The 17,953-nt window shown below is 42.9% G+C and overlaps 1 protein-coding gene across 1 annotated transcript; it reads right to left on the reverse strand.

Annotated features, from left to right (window-relative positions):
• Positions 1 to 216: 216 nt before the first annotated feature.
• Positions 217 to 17,737, reverse strand: LOC115165120 (myosin heavy chain, fast skeletal muscle-like). The gene is made up of 40 exons (XM_029718153.1): positions 17,692 to 17,737; positions 17,333 to 17,560; positions 16,137 to 16,283; positions 15,535 to 15,691; positions 14,298 to 14,325; positions 13,931 to 14,039; positions 13,686 to 13,778; positions 13,449 to 13,509; positions 13,217 to 13,315; positions 12,798 to 12,901; positions 12,288 to 12,426; positions 11,898 to 12,016; positions 11,579 to 11,728; positions 11,314 to 11,484; positions 10,784 to 11,087; positions 10,396 to 10,460; positions 10,215 to 10,302; positions 9,982 to 10,099; positions 9,696 to 9,819; positions 8,727 to 8,863; positions 8,045 to 8,300; positions 7,546 to 7,788; positions 7,018 to 7,194; positions 6,781 to 6,926; positions 6,497 to 6,587; positions 5,815 to 6,204; positions 5,567 to 5,693; positions 5,259 to 5,377; positions 4,928 to 5,124; positions 4,582 to 4,765; positions 4,308 to 4,473; positions 3,877 to 4,001; positions 3,220 to 3,528; positions 2,794 to 2,997; positions 2,524 to 2,649; positions 1,716 to 1,886; positions 1,321 to 1,425; positions 1,130 to 1,225; positions 619 to 750; positions 217 to 350 (listed from the first exon to the last, which is right to left on the reverse strand). Exons 2-40 carry the CDS (start codon positions 17,546 to 17,548, stop codon positions 330 to 332), a joined length of 5,814 nt encoding a protein of 1,937 aa, XP_029574013.1. The 5' UTR covers positions 17,549 to 17,560; positions 17,692 to 17,737; the 3' UTR covers positions 217 to 329.
• Positions 17,738 to 17,953: the final 216 nt, after the last annotated feature.

Raw genomic sequence — 17,953 nt, forward strand, 5'->3', positions numbered from 1 at the left:
ACTATTATCTTGATGTTATGGATGGTCAGTCCATTCATCCATAGCTCTGTATGAATTTGAGTTGTTACATTTCTCCAACCTCATCCCTCAGATGTTTACCAAAAAAAGTGACCCCTGTATTGTTGTTGGAATCCCAGATTGCTCCTTTAATTAAAGCACAATATATAGTATGACAAAGCTGTTATCTGAGTAATAAATCCACAGTCACAAAGGAAGTGTACATAGGCCTAAGTGTTTTTAATCAATGCTCAACATTTAACCATGAATATCATATTTTATGCAACACAGGAAAATGAAAAGACTTTAATGTTCAATCCTTTGATCTTCGTTTATTCAGAAGCTTCTTTGCCCTGTAAGAAGAAAGACAAGAATGGATCAGTATTAATTATAAACATGCTAAATATATAACACTTGAACAAATGAATCATGGACCAATTTTCGACTTAGTTTGAATGAATACATTTTTTTGTTGCCCTGATGTGCTTCTTGGAGATGTTCAATACATTTGAGTGAGTGTAAAAGGTCAGTATTGACCTCAGTGAAGGCTGAATCATAGGTGGTGTTGATGTGATCATATCTGAAGATGAGTCAGGTGTAGGTTCAGCAGCATCTCTGTACCTTTCCACTGTCGCGGGTCTTGGCTCTGAGCTTGTTGACTTGAGTCTCAGCGATGTCAGCACGCTCCTCAGCCTCCTCCAGCTCATGCTGAACCTTCCTGAACTTAGACATGTTTTGGTTAGCTGCTTCCTCCTGGGTGAGGGGAAATAGGAGAGCATAACATCAGCATTTAAATAGGGAGATGGATGATACAGCAGAGAAAGTGAGTTGCAGAACGGGGGATCAAACCACTGACTCCAGGGGCGGCAGCACCACCACTAGACCAGCCCCCGGCACAGTAAATAAATATTCAACCCTCTCTTCTTTAAGTTGCTAACAACACATAGGCATAGAGATGTATGGGAGGCTCTCAGAAATGTACACAAGTTCTTCAGTTGAGTCATTGTGGACTGATGTGTAGTAGCACTTACACTAAACTGTATGGACATTAAGTTTTGTAATGTCTACTAGGGGGGAAAAAAATCTGTTTTTGAATGTATGATTTCAGAGTATTTGACTAAGTATGACTCACCGCTTCCTCAGCCTGCCTCTTGTAGGCCTTGACTTTCATCTGCAGCTTATCTACCAGGTCCTGAAGTCTGCCAACGTTCTTCTTATCCTCCTCAGTCTGTGGAAGAGGATCAAAGAATCAATACCACATAGTTTTATACACAAACCTGTCTGTGTTAGTGTCAAGTGTGTGAAGAAGACACTTTCTCTTACCTGGTAAGTGAGCTCCTTGACTCTGCGCTCATACTTGCGGACTCCCTTGACCGCGTCTACACCTCTTCTCTGCTCGGCCTCCACCTCAGTCTCGAGCTCACGCACCTTTGTGGAAGAAATTAACGTAGACATTTGAGGTGGTGAAATCAGACGGAACAAATCTTTTCAAAACAGGTATATTATTCTACTCAGTCAAAGAGGCACAATTGTTGTCTGTTTCTATGTAGTTTAACTTTTTGAATAGAAGGGTCTGTAATGATAACAGCTTTTCATTGTCTAGGTGGATTATTGACAGAAAGTAATAACTCAATGGTCCTGTGTATTTGATTATAATTAAATAAATGTCCAGCATTCAGTCTTTCAATCCACCCTAATCCACCCTGCTGTTAACTCACCCTGGACTCCAGTTTCTGGAGCTGCTTCTTGCCTCCCTTCATGGCCAGATTCTCAGCCTCATCCAGGCGGTGCTGCAGGTCCTTGACTGTCACGTCCAGGTTCTTCTTCATCCTCTCCAGGTGAGAGCTGGTGTCCTGCTCCTTCTTCAGCTCCTCGGCCATCATGGCCGCCTGGAATGGACATATTGTTGAATTTATGCACCAATTGGCACCAATCATAGTCTCTCTAGACAGATGTGTTGCCTCCCAGACAGATGGGTTACCAACGTTCCAGCATACATGGGTGCACTAAAACAATCGTCGGCTTGGCAGAGAGGAAAGGGCAGAGTGGGGAGCCGTAAAATCTGTCCAGAACCCTGCCAAACATTTACAGTTGCTAGCTAGATGAAGCATTTTGTCAATTAGTTTATTTCGCAAGTACATGTAAGTAGTTTACAATGCGTCATGACGATAATAGTAATAGTAATAATAATAATGACTGGCTGTGACTTAAATTAGTCTAGCTATCTGTGTCCACATTGTGTGTCTGCCTTTGTCATGTTTCCGTTGAGATTATTTTTAAGCCCCGCCTGGCCAAACTCATGATTTATTGGTAGATTTGTCTGTCTGAAGAGCACCATCCCCAAATTGGCCAAGAAAATCTGACACGATTCCCAGACCTACTGCTGTTGCCCTACATCTGGGATTTCCAAGACTACACCAATCATAACTTCCCTCTGAGATCCTTGTTGTGGTTAACCAGCCCAGCTACCATTGGCCCTTTGGGACAAATCAAATTGACATTATTCAATCGATCATAAGGACTCACATCAGTGATGGCCTTTTTGGCCTTCTCCTCTGCGTTCCTGGCCTCCTGGACAATGTCGTCCACCTCTCCCTGCACCTGCACCAGGTCAGTCTCCAGCTTCTTCTTGGAGTTCAGAAGGCTGGTGTTCTGGAGGAGGAAACAAGATGATTTGTTTTGACGCTCAAGAGAACCTACAAGTCACAGGGCTGAAATGATGAAAATGTGAAAGGCAGCACTGTCGAATTCCAGATGCTTGGTTGTGCTTCATTAGAAATGGCTTTTGACCCATACCTGGGAGTGCAGCAGTCCGACGCGCTCGCTGGCGTCTATCAGCTCAGTCTCAGCCACTTTGCGGCCTCTCTCTGTCTGCTCCAGAGCAACTCTCAGCTCCTCAATTTCAGCCACCATCAGGCCGTTTCTGCGCTCCACCATGGCTGCCTGCTCCTTACTGTCCTCTGAGGCGCGGACGGCGTCATCAAGGTGCAATTGGGCATCCTGGGGTTCACAATGACATAGGTTCATTAGGACTCATTGGCAAGTAGGGGCGATACGATCATTGATAGAAATGTCAATTGGTAAGAATTTCCCCAGTTTCCCTACCTTTCTACAGTATATTAATCCACTATTCAATTCCTCTGTTCTATTCTTTTCTACAGATTCACGAACAAATACCTCCCCATGTTCAGATGTTTGAGCCTGATGTCCCAGTCCTTTTACCTTGAGCTGTCCCTGGACGTTCCTCAGCTGTTTCTGGGACTCAGCGGCCTGCCTGTTGGCATGGCTCAGCTGGATCTCCATCTCGTTCAGGTCTCCCTCCATCTTCTTCTTCACCCTCAGGGCGTCATTCCTGCTCCTGACCTCAGAGTCCAGGGTGCTCTGCATGGAGTCAACCACCCTCTGGCTGTTCCTCTTGATCTGCTCCATCTCCTCATCCTTCTCAGAGATCTTCCTGTCCACCTCACCCTTTATCTGGTTCAGCTCCAGCTGCACACGCAGAATCTTGGATTCCTCGTGCTCCAGTGTGCCCTGGACAAAGAGAAACAGTCAAGCGAATTGTCTTTATTACTTTTGGATGTGTATAACACAAGGAATGAAATATATATGACAACAATAAACACCAGTACAGGGAACAATAGTCTGCAGCTGGAATTGGCAGGGTTTCTTAAACTATGGGTCAGGACCTAAACTGGGGCCTGGGCATGTCAGAGGTGAGTCGCGAGTTATGAAAATATATTTATAATCACACACTATTTCTTCTTAATTTGGGTCACGGGAGGATGGTCAATTTCTCTTTTGAGTCTCGAGCTGAAAAAGTTTTAGAAGCCCTGGGCTAGTGTAATACTCCTTTTCCCATCATGCAGTTGTAGTTTGTACCTCAGCCTCCTCCAGAGCGGTCTGGATCTCAGACTTCTCTGTCTCCACAGTCTTCTTGGCCTTCTCCAGCTCATGGATGCTCTTGCCAGTCTCTCCGATCTGCTCAGTCAGGTCAGAGATCTCCTCTGCACACACAAACAAAGGAGCAGTTTAGACTTTAGATTTTCAGTGGAAATAACCAATGCTCTCAAGTTGACATTAAATCATAATAACAGTTAATTAAAGAACAGCACTTCATACGGTCTTGCAAATCTAATTGCCCTGCACTTCCTTGGGTTGTTCAAAGGAATACCGATTACTAAATCATAATATTTCAAAGGGTACATAAAAACACTGAGATGGTGTAAAAGTAATTTTGATGATTACAGTTTCTTCCATTTTCAAAACACTAGTCAAACATGAACCCAATAGATATTTTTTCAAAATCTCACGTTGCAGGTTCTTGTTCTCTCTCTTCAGAGTCTCCAGATGATCCAGAGCCTCCTCGTAGGAGTTCTTCATCTTGAAGAGTTCAGTGCTCATAGAGCGAGCCTCCTTCTGAGCTCCTTCCAGCTCAGCCTGGCCCTCCTCATACTTCTGCTTCCACTCTGCCAGAACCTAGGGAAATCCATGGGATTTTCATTAGAAGTCAATAATGAAGAGTTTTGAATCAGAAACATTTTACTACAAGTGATCACATGTAGCAGACAGAAAATTCATTTTCACCTTGTCAAAGTTCCTCTGCTTCTTGTCGAGGTTGGCGGCCATTGCGTTGGCTCTCTCAACGTCAATCATGAGGTCCTCCACCTCTCCCTGCAGCCTCTGCTTGGTCTTCTCCAGGGAGGCGCACTTGGAGTTGGTGGCCTCAATGGTCTCCTCAGCCTCCTGCAGACGCTGGGCCAGCTTCTTCCTGTTGGACGATAAGATGGTGGTTTTTATTGTGACCAATTTGTTGCAAAACAAATGCTACAATAAGTTACAATACATATTGATGTAACATCTTCTCAGAGCCCCCTACCACCCTCACCATCCACACCCTATATTTGAGTTTTTGCTGTTGCGTGTGACTCACTTGGCCTCCTCCAGCTCCTCTGTGCGTTGGATGGCATCAGTTTCATACTTAGTCCTCCACTGAGCCACCTCGCTGTTGGCCTTGGACATTCCACGTTGCAGCTCTGCCTTGGCCTCCTGCTCCTCTTCAAACTGCTCTCTCAGGAGGTCACAGTCATGGCGGGCAGACTGGACACCGTGGGCCAGTGCGTTTTTAGCCTGTGAGAGACAAAGATAAAGACAAAAAGAGTAAAACAAATGACAGTAGAAGTCTGAGGGTGGCGTAGTCACAATCTATTTGAAGATTTGGCCCTAAACTCTGTGGTCGGTGGTGTCCATTTTGGATTCCTTACCTTGACCTCCTCCTCAACCAGTCTCTTCAGCTCCTCAACCTGCTGGGTGAAGGCCTGTTTGCCTCTTGTCAGCTGAGACACCAGGCCTTCCTTCTCCTCCAGCTGGCGTCCAAACTCTCCTGCAGGGATAGAGGGACATCTTGTTAATGGGGTCTCTGTTCACTACAACTGAGCATTTATTTTGAGGTATCGTAGGGCAATGTTAGGTGGTGAATAGTACAGTAGAATCTACAATAAGTGGACTGGACTATATAGATGCAGCCCCCAACACGTTATTGTACACTACGTTGGTTTGTTGTTGATGGTACCATTTTCTGTTAGGAGTCTGGCCCTCTGTCCGCTGATGTCGTTGACCTGGCGAACATTCTCATCATTCTTAGTCTTGAGCTCGCTCAGCTGGTCCTCAAGAGTACGGCACATCTTCTCCAGATTGCCCTGTTAGTGAAACATGTTCCATCATTACTTTATATATGGGACTCCTGTCAACTTCAGTTCACTTGAATATTAATGAAGTTGACCCCCCTCAACACTGCTTGACCAAAACATCACTACTCACCTTAGCCTTGGCGACAGCCTCCATGTTGCTGGAGAGGTCATCAATCTCCATCTTGTACTCACTCTTCTCTTTCTCCAGCTTCTGCTTGACACGTTGAAGGTTGTCGATCTGCTCCCCGAGCTCAGCCACACTATCGGCCTGCTTCTTGCGCAGAGCGGCGGCTGTGGCCTCATGCTGCAAGGTGGACTCTTCAAGATCACGACGCAGCTTCTGGAACTCAGCCTCGCGCTTCTTGTTCATTTCAATCTGAGCAGCAGTGGCGCCTCCGGCCTCCTCCAGCCTCTCGCTGATCTCCTCAAGTTCCCTGGAGAGATCGGCCCTCTGCTTCTCAACCTTAGCCCTGGCAGCACGCTCAGCCTCAATTTCCTCCTCCAGCTCCTCAATACGGGCCTAGAACAGGGGGCAGGAGCAGGGGGAATGAACACTACAATACAGTTGAAGCACTAATGAATAAGAGTTTGTATATTTTGCATAAATGTGTAAATAAAAAGTTAGTTACACTAATATATTAAATAGACAGTGTCCCATGTGCCAACCAAAACCACAATGGTAAGAAGCACCATCTTCAAACTTACTGAGCCATCAAAAGCCACCAGGAAGAATGTGTGCTACCAGAATACATCTTTTAAGGAAATGATTTAGGTGTGTTCTTTCCTGTACTGGAGCATAGATCCTGTTTTACCTGGAGTTCCTTGATCTTCTTCTGCAGCTGAGCTCCCAGAGACTGCTCATCCTCAATCTTGCTGAGGAGCTGGGTGGTCTCAAAGTCCTTCCTAGGAAACACAAACACGTCGATTGCAGAGTTGATTTTGGTTTGATAGAGTAAATGGAGAATATCATATCATACCATTCTCTTTTTCTTTTAAGAATCACATGCAAATGCTAATTCATAATTACAAGAATATGTCAAGAACAACCATTATGATCAATATGGCAGTAATACTGTAAGCATTTGTTTGTGTTTACTTCTTGATTTTCTCATCAGACTGCTGCTTGTCATTCTCCAGGTCCATTATGGACTCCTGGGCCAGTTTCAGATCTCCCTCCAGCTTTCTCTTGGCTCTCTCAAGGTCCATACGGAGCTTCTTCTCTTGCTCCAGAGAACCCTCAAGCTACAAGATAAAAACACACACGTATTGTTCAAATCTAAATAACTGAAGATAATATCATCTTATCATGTCCAAAATGTCCAACTCCACTCACGTCATCCACTTGCTGTTCCAGCTTGGTCTTGGCCTTGGTCAGAGTGTTGACTTTGTCCTCCTCTGCCTGCAGGTCGTCCAGTGTCTGCTGGTGGGCCTCTTGGAGGGCTTTCTTCTCTTTGGTCAGCTTGGCAACACTCTCATCCATAGACGCCATCTCCTCTGTCAGGTTTTTAACCTGAAAACAGCCACAGACAAAATGACTCATTGGTCACATCACCATAAAGGAGAGATTGAGTTAGATATATATTTCATTCAGATGAATTAATAATGTCAACAAATACTGTACTATAGATTCAACACTAGATGGCAGTGTACTCCATGCCAGTGTACTAAGGAAGGAGAAGTCAGAAACGAGGGGGGAGCAGAACATGCAACGGATGTGGGAAGTACCCCGAAACTGACATTCCACTATTTTGGATCTTGATTTTCCCAGCACCCACAAAAAAACTTGAAATCAATTTCTGTTTAGCTACGTTTTGAGTTGGTTATTGTTTGGATTATTGTTTTGTTAGACTGTCTACGAGACCTTGTTTTCGGTGGCGTGCTTCTCCTTCTCCACTTTGGCCAAGGTGAGCTCCAGGTCATCAATGTCCTTCTTCAGCTCAGAGCACTCATCCTCCAGCTTCCTCTTCTTGGCAGTCAACTCAGCATTCATCTCCTCCTCGTCCTCCAGCCTCTCGGTCGTCTCTTTGAGTTTGGCCTCCTGCTGGATCTTGCTCTTGATGAGCCCCTCACACCTTTCCTCCGCATCGTTCAGATTCTCTGAATCCTGGTTTCAGAACAGCAGAAAGAATCTGCAGCTTCACTTTGTGTATCAACAGATGGACGTAATTTAGTCAAAGAGGTCAGAGCAAATCAATAGAAATGCAATGAATATATGTAGCCTTGCTAACATAGGTAATAGAAATACGTGACTTAGCCACATACGTCACAGTGTGATTGTGTGTGTGTTTGATCGTGTGTGCGTTCGTGTCTGTGATCATATGTGTGTAAATGTGCCGTCATGATGGTCGTTGCTCACTCACAGATGCGACTTGGAGCGCCAGGTCAGACCTCTCCTGCAGCAGAGACACCATCTTCTCCTCCAGCTCCTTCTTCTTGGCCAGAGCCTTGGCCAGGTCTGTCTGCATCTTCTCATAGTTCTCCTTCATGTTGGCCAGCTCCTTCTCAGTCTCAGCGCTCTGCAGCAGGGGCTTGATCTTGAAGTACAACTTCATCCATGGCCAGGTTTTAACATTCATGAATGAACGGATGTTGTACTGGATGGAGAAGATGGAATCTCTGGTCCACAGAAAGGACAGAGTGGTATGGTGAGTGACATGTTTAATGAAGCTACATTCTGGTATTCCAAGAACCACAAAACTGCCCCCCCCCCCCCCCCCCCCGATACTTTTGTGTACAGCTGAGGAATGGGGCTAGGGAAATGTAACCCCTCTTGAATTCATAGACAGCTCTTTAGATGTGAGGACTGACAACTCATGCTAAGCTCATGAGGCATTTTATATTCTTCAACAATAAATGGGCAAATATCGCACATTTAAATAACAATTCAACAGCTTTCCAAATCCCAAACGACAGCTTTAATAGAATATTATAAGACGTACTTCCTCATTCTGATCAACTCACATCATATACACTATGTGATTATAATGCATTAGATACAGCTGGTTGACGGAAAGCTTTGCCAAGATGTCTACTATTCCTCACCTCCTCTCCATCATCTTGGTGAACTCTCTCCTCATGAGGAATCCACGGCTGAGAGCCTGGACCATGCCGACCAGAGAGGCCAGCTTCTCATCTCTCATCTCCTCCAGGACACCCAGCAGACCGGCTTTGAAGAACACCTGAGACACAGGTAAACATGGTCAATTATGAAACCACAGTGAGATGGTGACAGATAAAAAGAGGTTGAATCAAAAGAAGAGGAACGACAACACTAGATTGATTTGAACAACAGGAACATTGCAATGCTTACAAACAAACCACGTGATTGGTTGTTTCTAAGTTGTTATTGTACAGTCGTAGAGAGTTAATGAACACAGATACAGATAACTGCAGCCATCCCTCTCTAACACAATGCACATGACAATGAGTTGACTTTCTCTTCCATGCTTTGTGATGTACGTCTTTGAAGAAAACAACACTAGAATGTTTTTACAGCTTTTCCATTGCTTAAAGGGGCATTCTGCAGTTTACACATCTATTTGTGGGACTTAGAAATGAAGTAGATGTACCCATTGATTCTTGAAGGATATAACTGATAAATGCCTCATGAGCTTAGTTCACCTGTCGTACCCCATCAGAACCGCAAAATACTAGCTTGTTTTACTCCGTTGTTTTTAATCAAAGTAAATGGGGAAAAAAAACTATATAGCCTAAAAACATGGTTAGAACTATACTTTTGATATCATGGATGGTCAGTCCTTGCATCCATAGCTCAGTCTATACATTTGAGACTGGTTACATTTCTCCAGCCACATCCCTCAGCTTTTTACCAAAACAGGGCTGGGGAAGACACTTTAGAATTGTTTCAACTGCTGATTGCCACTTTAAATCAAGAAAATCAAGAAAAAAGGTTGTATAGAACAACTGGAGAGATGTTAAATGGTTAGCGATTAGCGATTAAATGATCACTGAAGTTTTGTTGTCAGCTTTTGCAGGGTGTATGTGACTGACCTTGGTGTGTCCAAACTTGTAATCATCGTGATTCACATCAATGGACCCAAGCAGCTTCTCAGAAGCCTTCTTGTTGTCCATGAACTGGCCCTCAGGGATGACACTGGCATTCAGTACTTTGTACCTGAATGAGGAAAATGTTAAAACAATCTGTTAACTTGTAATAGGTTGGTTATATTACATAAAAGGTAAGACTACTCTGATGCTGTTAAAACCCTTGGAACAGATCTTTCTGTGTGTGCATGTCTATGCTTGCATGTGTTTATTTGTGTTTGTGTGCGAGTACCTCTGCTTGAAGTCAGCATAGATGATTCTGCTGGGGAAGCCCTTTCTGCAGATCCTGATACCCTCCAGAACACCATTACACCTGAGCTGGTGGATAACCAGGAAGTTCTCCATCAGACCTGGTAAAACAAACCAAGTCTCTTTTAATACTATTAAACAGATTAAAGATTAGTTTGTTAAGGTTACTGATACTGAACTGATAAGATGTCATATTTAACTCAACATGTATTGTACCTGGAGTCTTTGACTCGTTGGGGATCAGGCAGCGCACAAAGTGAGGATGAGTGCTCCTCAAGTTGGTCATCAGCTTATGTAAGTTCTCCTGTAAGAGGGTTACAAAGCATTTTCTCACAAATCATTCATGATAATCAATGCACCTTTTGAAGGACTGAATCTACACATTTCAGATGCTCACCCTGAACTGGGAGGACACAGTCTGCATGGAACCTCCCTTCTTCTTGCCTCCCTTCTTGGTATTATCTATTCAAATGGGCAAAGTAAAAAGATAACTAGACAAGTCCATTTCCTGTAGCGGGCGGAATAAATAGAATAATAAGAAGAAGAAATCTAGAGTGGTGTTGTCTTCAGCAAGCACACTAATTAGAAATGAGACAATATGGGGTTAACTTCACACTCATCTTAACGCAAATGGTGCTAATGAGATTGTGTAAAATAAACACCAATTAAATGTACCCAGTGAATAAACCTGAGAAATTGTGACACATTCATAGACTTTAAAGAAAATGTGGGTCTGAGTTGTAACTAGTGCTTAAATAAATCATTGAACGTGATGCTAGTCTTACCCTCAGGTGGAGCAGCGGGATACAGGGCAACCAACAGTTTGACTGAAGACTTCCCGTACAGCTGAATAACTGAATCATTCAGGGGGTCCTTGTTCTTCTCCAGCCAGCCAGTGATGTTGTAGTCCACAGTACCGGCGTAGTGCACCAGGGAGAAGTGGGCCTCTGCCTTGCCTTTGGCAGGCTTGGGCTTCTCAAACGCCTTGGTTTTGCCAAGATGCTGGGAGTACAGCTTGTCTTTGAAGGTAGTGTCTGAAGACTTGGGGAACATGCACTCCTCTTCAAGGATGGAGAAGATACCCAATGGCTTTATGAAAAGAGATGTATATCAAATTAGTGATATTTACATTTAGGATCACATTCATTCCTTTAGCAAACATGCTGTTATAGGATTATATTCACTTAGGGGCGAATAACAGGAAACATATTGAGTTATCAACAGTCAGATACGTTATACCCCAGTGATAATATCTCACACAGCGCTCCCTATGAGCTTTGCTGTTGTGGTCCATTATAATCCTCAGACAGTTTACCTTCTCAATAAGCTCAATGCAGGCAGCCAAGTCCATGCCGAAGTCAATGAAGGCCCAGACGATTCCCTCCTTCTTGTACTCCTCTTGTTCCAGGACGAACATGGTGTGGTTGAAAAACTGTTGCAGTTTCTCATTGGTGAAGTTGATGCACAGCTGCTCCATGCTGTTGTACTGTTGATGGAAGCTTATAAGTGATCATTTCATCATACAAGGCTGTAATCCCTCTCAATCACAACTAACTGTCTTGTTCTGGTCTCATACTCACATCAAAGATCTCAAACCCAGCAATGTCCAACACACCGATATAGAACTGCCTTGGATTCTTGGTGTCCAACATCTCGTTGATACGGATGACCATCCACAAGAACATCCTCTCATAGATGGACTTAGCCAGGGCACTCACTGAGTTATTAACCTGCAATGATTATACCTCAAATGAATACATGAGATATTGACCATGTCTAACGATAAGGTGATGAGAGCTTGGGGAAAAACAACATCACTATTCAAAATAAGCTATGCGCTCGTCCCCAAAATAATTCCGGTGGTGAGACAATGGTTGATGCTGTGTTTGACTGCCTTACCTGAGGCACAGTCTGTCCCTTAGTCACATACTCGTTGCCGACCTTCACTCTGGGGTAGCACAGAGCCTTCAGCATCTCAGCTGAGTTCAGGCCCAGCAGGTAGGCGATTTTATCAGCCACTGGAGAGAGAACCAACAACAACAGACTCAGGCACACAAAGATGTTTCTGATGTCACACTAACAAAACACGTTGGTCAACTCTTTTGTGGATTAGGTTTTGATTTTCACCCACATCCATTTCAAATCATTTCTGGAGGTTGGAATTTGGTCTCCAAAATCTCCTACCTGACTTTCATGTGGCACTGTCTGTTTTACATATTCCATTTCTATGCTGGAGACTGGGAATGGGACTAATGCTCTACATATTGTATATCTAGGACTAGGACTCACCCTCTGTGCCGTCTGGCTCGGCCTGCTCCTCACGCTGCTTCTGCTTGAATTTCAAGTTTCCATGGTGCAGTACAGCTCCTGTCAGCTTGTAGATACCCACCTTCTCCTCATTGGTGAAGCCCAGGATTGTAATGGCATCCTGGCATTAGAGAGGAAGTACAACAGTGATGAAGTGAACAGCAGATTGCTCAGTTCCAGCTTACTCCAGAACAAATGGGATGGATAGATTTCACCGGCTTCTCAGCTCCACATGATTACGCTTGGCCAACACACTAGTAGATGGCAGCACAAAAGGAGTTTTACATTGTTCCACAGGGCACTTAGTGGCATTCTCTTGTGGATGTTTTACATGTATGTGCCTCAAGGTGAAGTGTGAAGGCATGAAGAGTGCCTTGAGGCACATGCCTAACTATCACAGGATACATGTTGGAATTGCACAATGCATTCAGTGTGTATGGTGGTCCTACCCATTCAATATGTAGAATTTGGTTAACCCTTTGTATAACTCACGTCTGTGGCATCCAGCTCTTCCTTGTCGTTGATGCTGGCCACAGTGATCTGACCCTGGCTGCACATGGGGAAGTCGTAGGGGTTGGTGGTGATGAGTGACATTTCTGTGGACAACGGAGAACGGCTTGTCAGTTAAATCTCTCAGAATTCTCCTGTCCTACCTTCACAGTATCTCTCCCTCCTTTACTCAATACATGGGACTCAAGGATACATGTAGTATATAATAAATAGCATCATAAAAGGCTCCTGGACTGATGCTTCACAGTGCATTACTTCATTGATCTTCCCCAAAGACCTGACCCATGTTTAGATGTCTTGTTACCTTGGATGTACTCATTGTAATGTTTTTTTTAATTTTTTTTACAAGTTCCACAGATGAAGGTAGGAATAATTTCTCCTGAACCTGTGCTTTGACATACCAACAATCTCAGGTTTGTGGTTGGTCATCATCTGGAAGAAGATGTGGTAGCCTCTCTCATCGGGCAGCTGGAAGGACACTCTGGACTTCTCCAGCAGGTCTGAGAGAGAGAGAGAGAGAGAGAGAGAGAGAGAGAGAGAGAGAGAGAGAGAGAGAGAGAGAGAGAAATAATTGTGATAAAATGATCTCTGTGAATTTAGAAAAGCATTGAGAAACAATGAAAACCAACTCACAGGTCTCAATGTCAGCTTTAGCCAATTTTCCTCCTTGGAAGTGAATCCTGATGAATTTACCCTATAGTAGAGCATGGAGGTTGGAGATAGGTCAACTAAATAAATGTAACATCTTACTTTGATAGACCCCTTTAGATGTTAAAGTTTGTTGAACATCTATTGATGCAGCAACAGAGAACTACTGAAATAAATGTTTACAATATCAGATAATTTCCACAGTGTGCCCTTTATACTTACAAAGCGAGACGAGTTGTCATTCCTCACTGTCTTGGCATTACCGTAAGCCTCTAGCAGAGGGTTAGCAGCAATGATCTGATCCTCAAGAGACCCCTGATTGAGACAAACACAAGTTGCTCAGAAACTGGTAAAGTGGTCAAGTTTGTTTTTCTAGATTTTTTTGGAACATTGATTTTCATTGAAACAGGTTTTGACACCCAACCAATCTGAAAGGTGTTAAAAAGAGAAACATAAGCACAACATACCTGCATTTTGTTGGGGTCCACTTCCTTCTTGGCACCAGACACTGCAATGGTGGCAAAGTACTGAATGACACGCTTGGTGTTGACAGTCTTTCCTGCACCGGATTCTCCACTGGTTTATATGACAGAGAAACAGGGGTTTTAGTTACATGTTTGAGTGCAAAATTGGCTTTCACTAAGAAATAGCATTGAACAATTTCACTGTTGACCTGTTTTCTAACATAAATAATGAACAAATATTCCCACTCATCGAATCATTATTACACATTGCCTAATCCATTCATAATGTCATGTATGTTCTTCACACCAAGTGACCAAACATATTACAATAGAAACCCTCTCTCAAGTGACGTTTTAGTAAACAACTTACGTAATCAGGACGGACTGGTTCTCGTTATCTGTAACCAAAATACATATTGCTTATCATACCCAAGGAGCATTATGGGTACATTATAGCATTCATAGCATCATCATGAATTTCAGTATGGAACACTCTCCATTCAAGGCCAGTGAAATCAGATATTCCCATCAAACTGTTCTTGACCTAGACTAGAAAACACTAGATACACACTTAGAAAAGAGGGTTCCTCAAGGGTTCTTTGGGAAGGGTGATGGTTCTATGTGGAACCATAATGACTCAGAGAACCCTTAGAGCTCTTCAATGGTTCTTTGCAGTTGAGAAAAGGTTCTTTCCTCTTTTAGTGATAATTAAAATGTAGGGGTGGCGGCTCATTAGAATATTTTGGGGTGTGGTTTACTCACAGCTCGTTTTTGTTCAACTGTGAGTGAGACTGTCATTCCAGTTTATCTAATCTGTTGTGTACTGTCATCGCAATGCAGGGAGCCTAGTGGTTAGAGTGTTGAGCCAGTAACTGAAAGGTTGCTGGTTTGAATCTTTGCGCTGACAAGGTTAAAATTGCTCCAGGTGTACCTTTGATAATGGCTGACACTGGCCACGACCCCACTCTCTGAGGATGTTTGGATGTGCAAAAAAAAACACATTTCTATTTCACACACATGTACACACTTGTATTATAAGTATGTATGTGAAACAGGGCAAATATAAGCACTCACTAAATGATTAGTATGGCCAGTGCTTGTGTCTTGTGAAAGACTAGTGTGTGTGTGTGTGTGGCCTTGTGTTTTTTGAGAACTAAAATCAGTGTTATTTAATTCTCTCCATAAGAACCCCCTTCGTTCCAGAGGCAACACACCTGATTTAACTTGTCAATTAACTAATAATAAAACCTACAGAATTGTAACTTATTATGACTAATCAGAAAAAAGAACCCTTATGGTTATTCAAAAGGTTCTTTGAAAGAATCGTTCTCCATTAAGGTTCTATATAGAACCATTTAGAAGGTTTCTATACGGGACCAAAAAGGGTTGTAATGACAGCGGAACCCTTTTTGATGTTGTCTTGGTAGAACCACAGGCCTTTGTAGCACCATAAAGGGATCCACTATTGTCTCAAGCCAATTAACCCTAAAGAGAACCATTTATTTTCAGTGTGTACCTCTCTAAAGCATATTTTTACTTTCATCCATCCATCCATCCATCCATCCATCCGTCCATCCATCCATCCATCCATCCATGAGAGCTCGTACCAATCTGCATGAACTGGAAGGCGTTGTCAGAGACGGAGAAGATATGGGGTGGAGCCTCCATCCTCTTCTTCCCTCTGTAGGCGTTAACAACCTCCATGTCGTACACAGGAAGCCACTTGTAGGGGTTCACCGTGGCACAGAAGAGCCCAGAGTAGGTCTGGATGAAAGTGATCAAATGAAATTAGGGGATTAACAAAATCTGATAGACTTTTCCCTGGATTTATGTGAGGATGTTGGTGTACTTCGGTTATGTGGGTCTGCAGTATTGGTATGTGTAGTACTGTATTGGTGTGTGTTTATGTGTAGTACTGTATTGGTATGTGTAGTTCTGTATGTGTTAATGTGTAGTACTGTATGTGTTAATGTGTAGCATTGTATTTGTTAATGTGTAGTACAGTATTAATATGTGTAGTACTGTATTGGTATGTGTAGTACTGTATGTGTTAATGTGTAGTACTGTATGTGTTAATGTGTAGTACTGTATGTGTTAATGTGTAGTACTGTATGTGTTAATGTGTAGTACTGTATGTGTCAATGTGTCGTACTCTATGTATGTATTTTTAATGTTCATGTAATTGTGTACGTTTATGCAGATTTCTTACATAGATCATCCATGCTGCATAACGCTCTTTGAGGTTATACAACACAGAGGCTTCATTCAGGTAGGTCATCATGGCCATGTCCTCAATCTTGTCGTATTTAGGGGGGTTCATCTCATAGACGTCTGCATCTTTGAACTCTTTTCCTTCCTGAAACAGTCAGAAATCTACATTACACACAGATCAAACTGGACTTGACTGAATGCTTTTTGTTCATTAAATACAAGTTCAGTCTTTTTTTAAATTCATACCTCCATTTAATCCTACTACTTTATCACCCACTGACACATACACTGAGTATACAAAACATTAAGAACACCTGCTCTTTCCATGACATAGACCAGGGATGGGGAACGTTGATGGGGGTGTGGGCCGCCAGTTTCCCATCCTTGACATAGACTGACCAGGTGAAACCAGGTGAAAGCTATGATCCCTTATTGATATAACTTGTTAAATCCACTTCAATCAGAGTAGATGAAGGGGAGGAGACAGGTTAAAGAAGGTTTTTTAACCCTTGAGACATGGATTGTGTTCCATTCATTTACGTCATTTAGCAGAAGCTCTTATCCAAAGCGACTGACAGTAGTGAGTTCATACGTTTTCATACTGGTCCCCTGTGGGAATCAAACCCAAAACCCTGGCTTTGAAAACACTATGCTCTACCAACTGAGTCCCACTGGACCAGAGGATGAAGGACAAAATATTTAAGTGCTATTGAACGGGGTATGGTAGTAGGTGCCAGGCACACCGGTTGGTGTCAAGAACTGCAACGCTGCTAGTTTTTTTCACACTCAACAGTTTCCCTTGTGTATCAAGAATATTTTACCAGCCTAAAGACATCCAGCAAATTTGTGGGAAGCATTAGAGTCAATATGGGCCAGCATCCCTGTGGAACGCTTTCGACACCTTGTGGAGTCCACATCCCAATGAATTGAGGCTGTTATTACTCAATATTGGTAAGGTGTTCCTAATGATTGGTGTACGTAGAGTACATAGTGATTCTTGACTTATATTTGTAATTTTTAAATAGCAGCAATAATAATGATGTTTGAATATTATATTCTAAGTACAAAAAACAAGCAATGATTTTTAATCTCTTTTGTTACTGATTTTCAATTTTTTTTTACTGTTGATGATCTTTTTAATAAATAAAGTAATTGCACAAAATTGAACTTGAATTCATTTCAAATCAGACTTACCTGCTTGGAGCCGTCAGGATTGGTGACTGTCACAGTACACTTTCCGTCGGCCCTGGCAGTGACCAAACCCTTAAGGTACAGCTCTTTGACGTCTGACACATAACAAGCGTTCTTTGAGTCAAAGGGTGCAGCTTGTGCCTCCATCCTCTCCTTCTCAGGCTTACGGAGGTAAATGGCAGCCTTGCCGTAGATTTGCATCTCCGCGTCCGTACTCATGGTGACGGATTACTAGGAAAGATATGAAACAAGACACATGATTGATTCTGTGGTGCTACCTTCCCAGTCAACAGAGTAAGGTGAAAGGTATCTCACAGAATATTTTCATCACTTTTTATGTGAAGACTAAAACCATTCCTCACCTTGTTTTTCCCCTCCCACAGATGAATTTGTACTTCTTGGAGGAACCTGTGAAACATTAGGGTGTTGTGAATATGCACAAGTCTAAAGTCCTATCATTTAGCCCCCGAAGGGACTGAACTGGTTAGTTTGGAGGGTCCTTCCGTTTTAAAGGTTAATGTTTTAATGTACCCTTTATTTAACCCCCTGCATAGTGATGTTAATGAAAAGCTCACAATGCAGCATGTATAGCAACTTCAATAAAATTTTAAATCAATGACACTT

Source organism: Salmo trutta, chromosome 27 (genome assembly GCF_901001165.1).
Source record: "Salmo trutta chromosome 27, fSalTru1.1, whole genome shotgun sequence".
NCBI lineage: Eukaryota > Metazoa > Chordata > Actinopteri > Salmoniformes > Salmonidae > Salmo > Salmo trutta.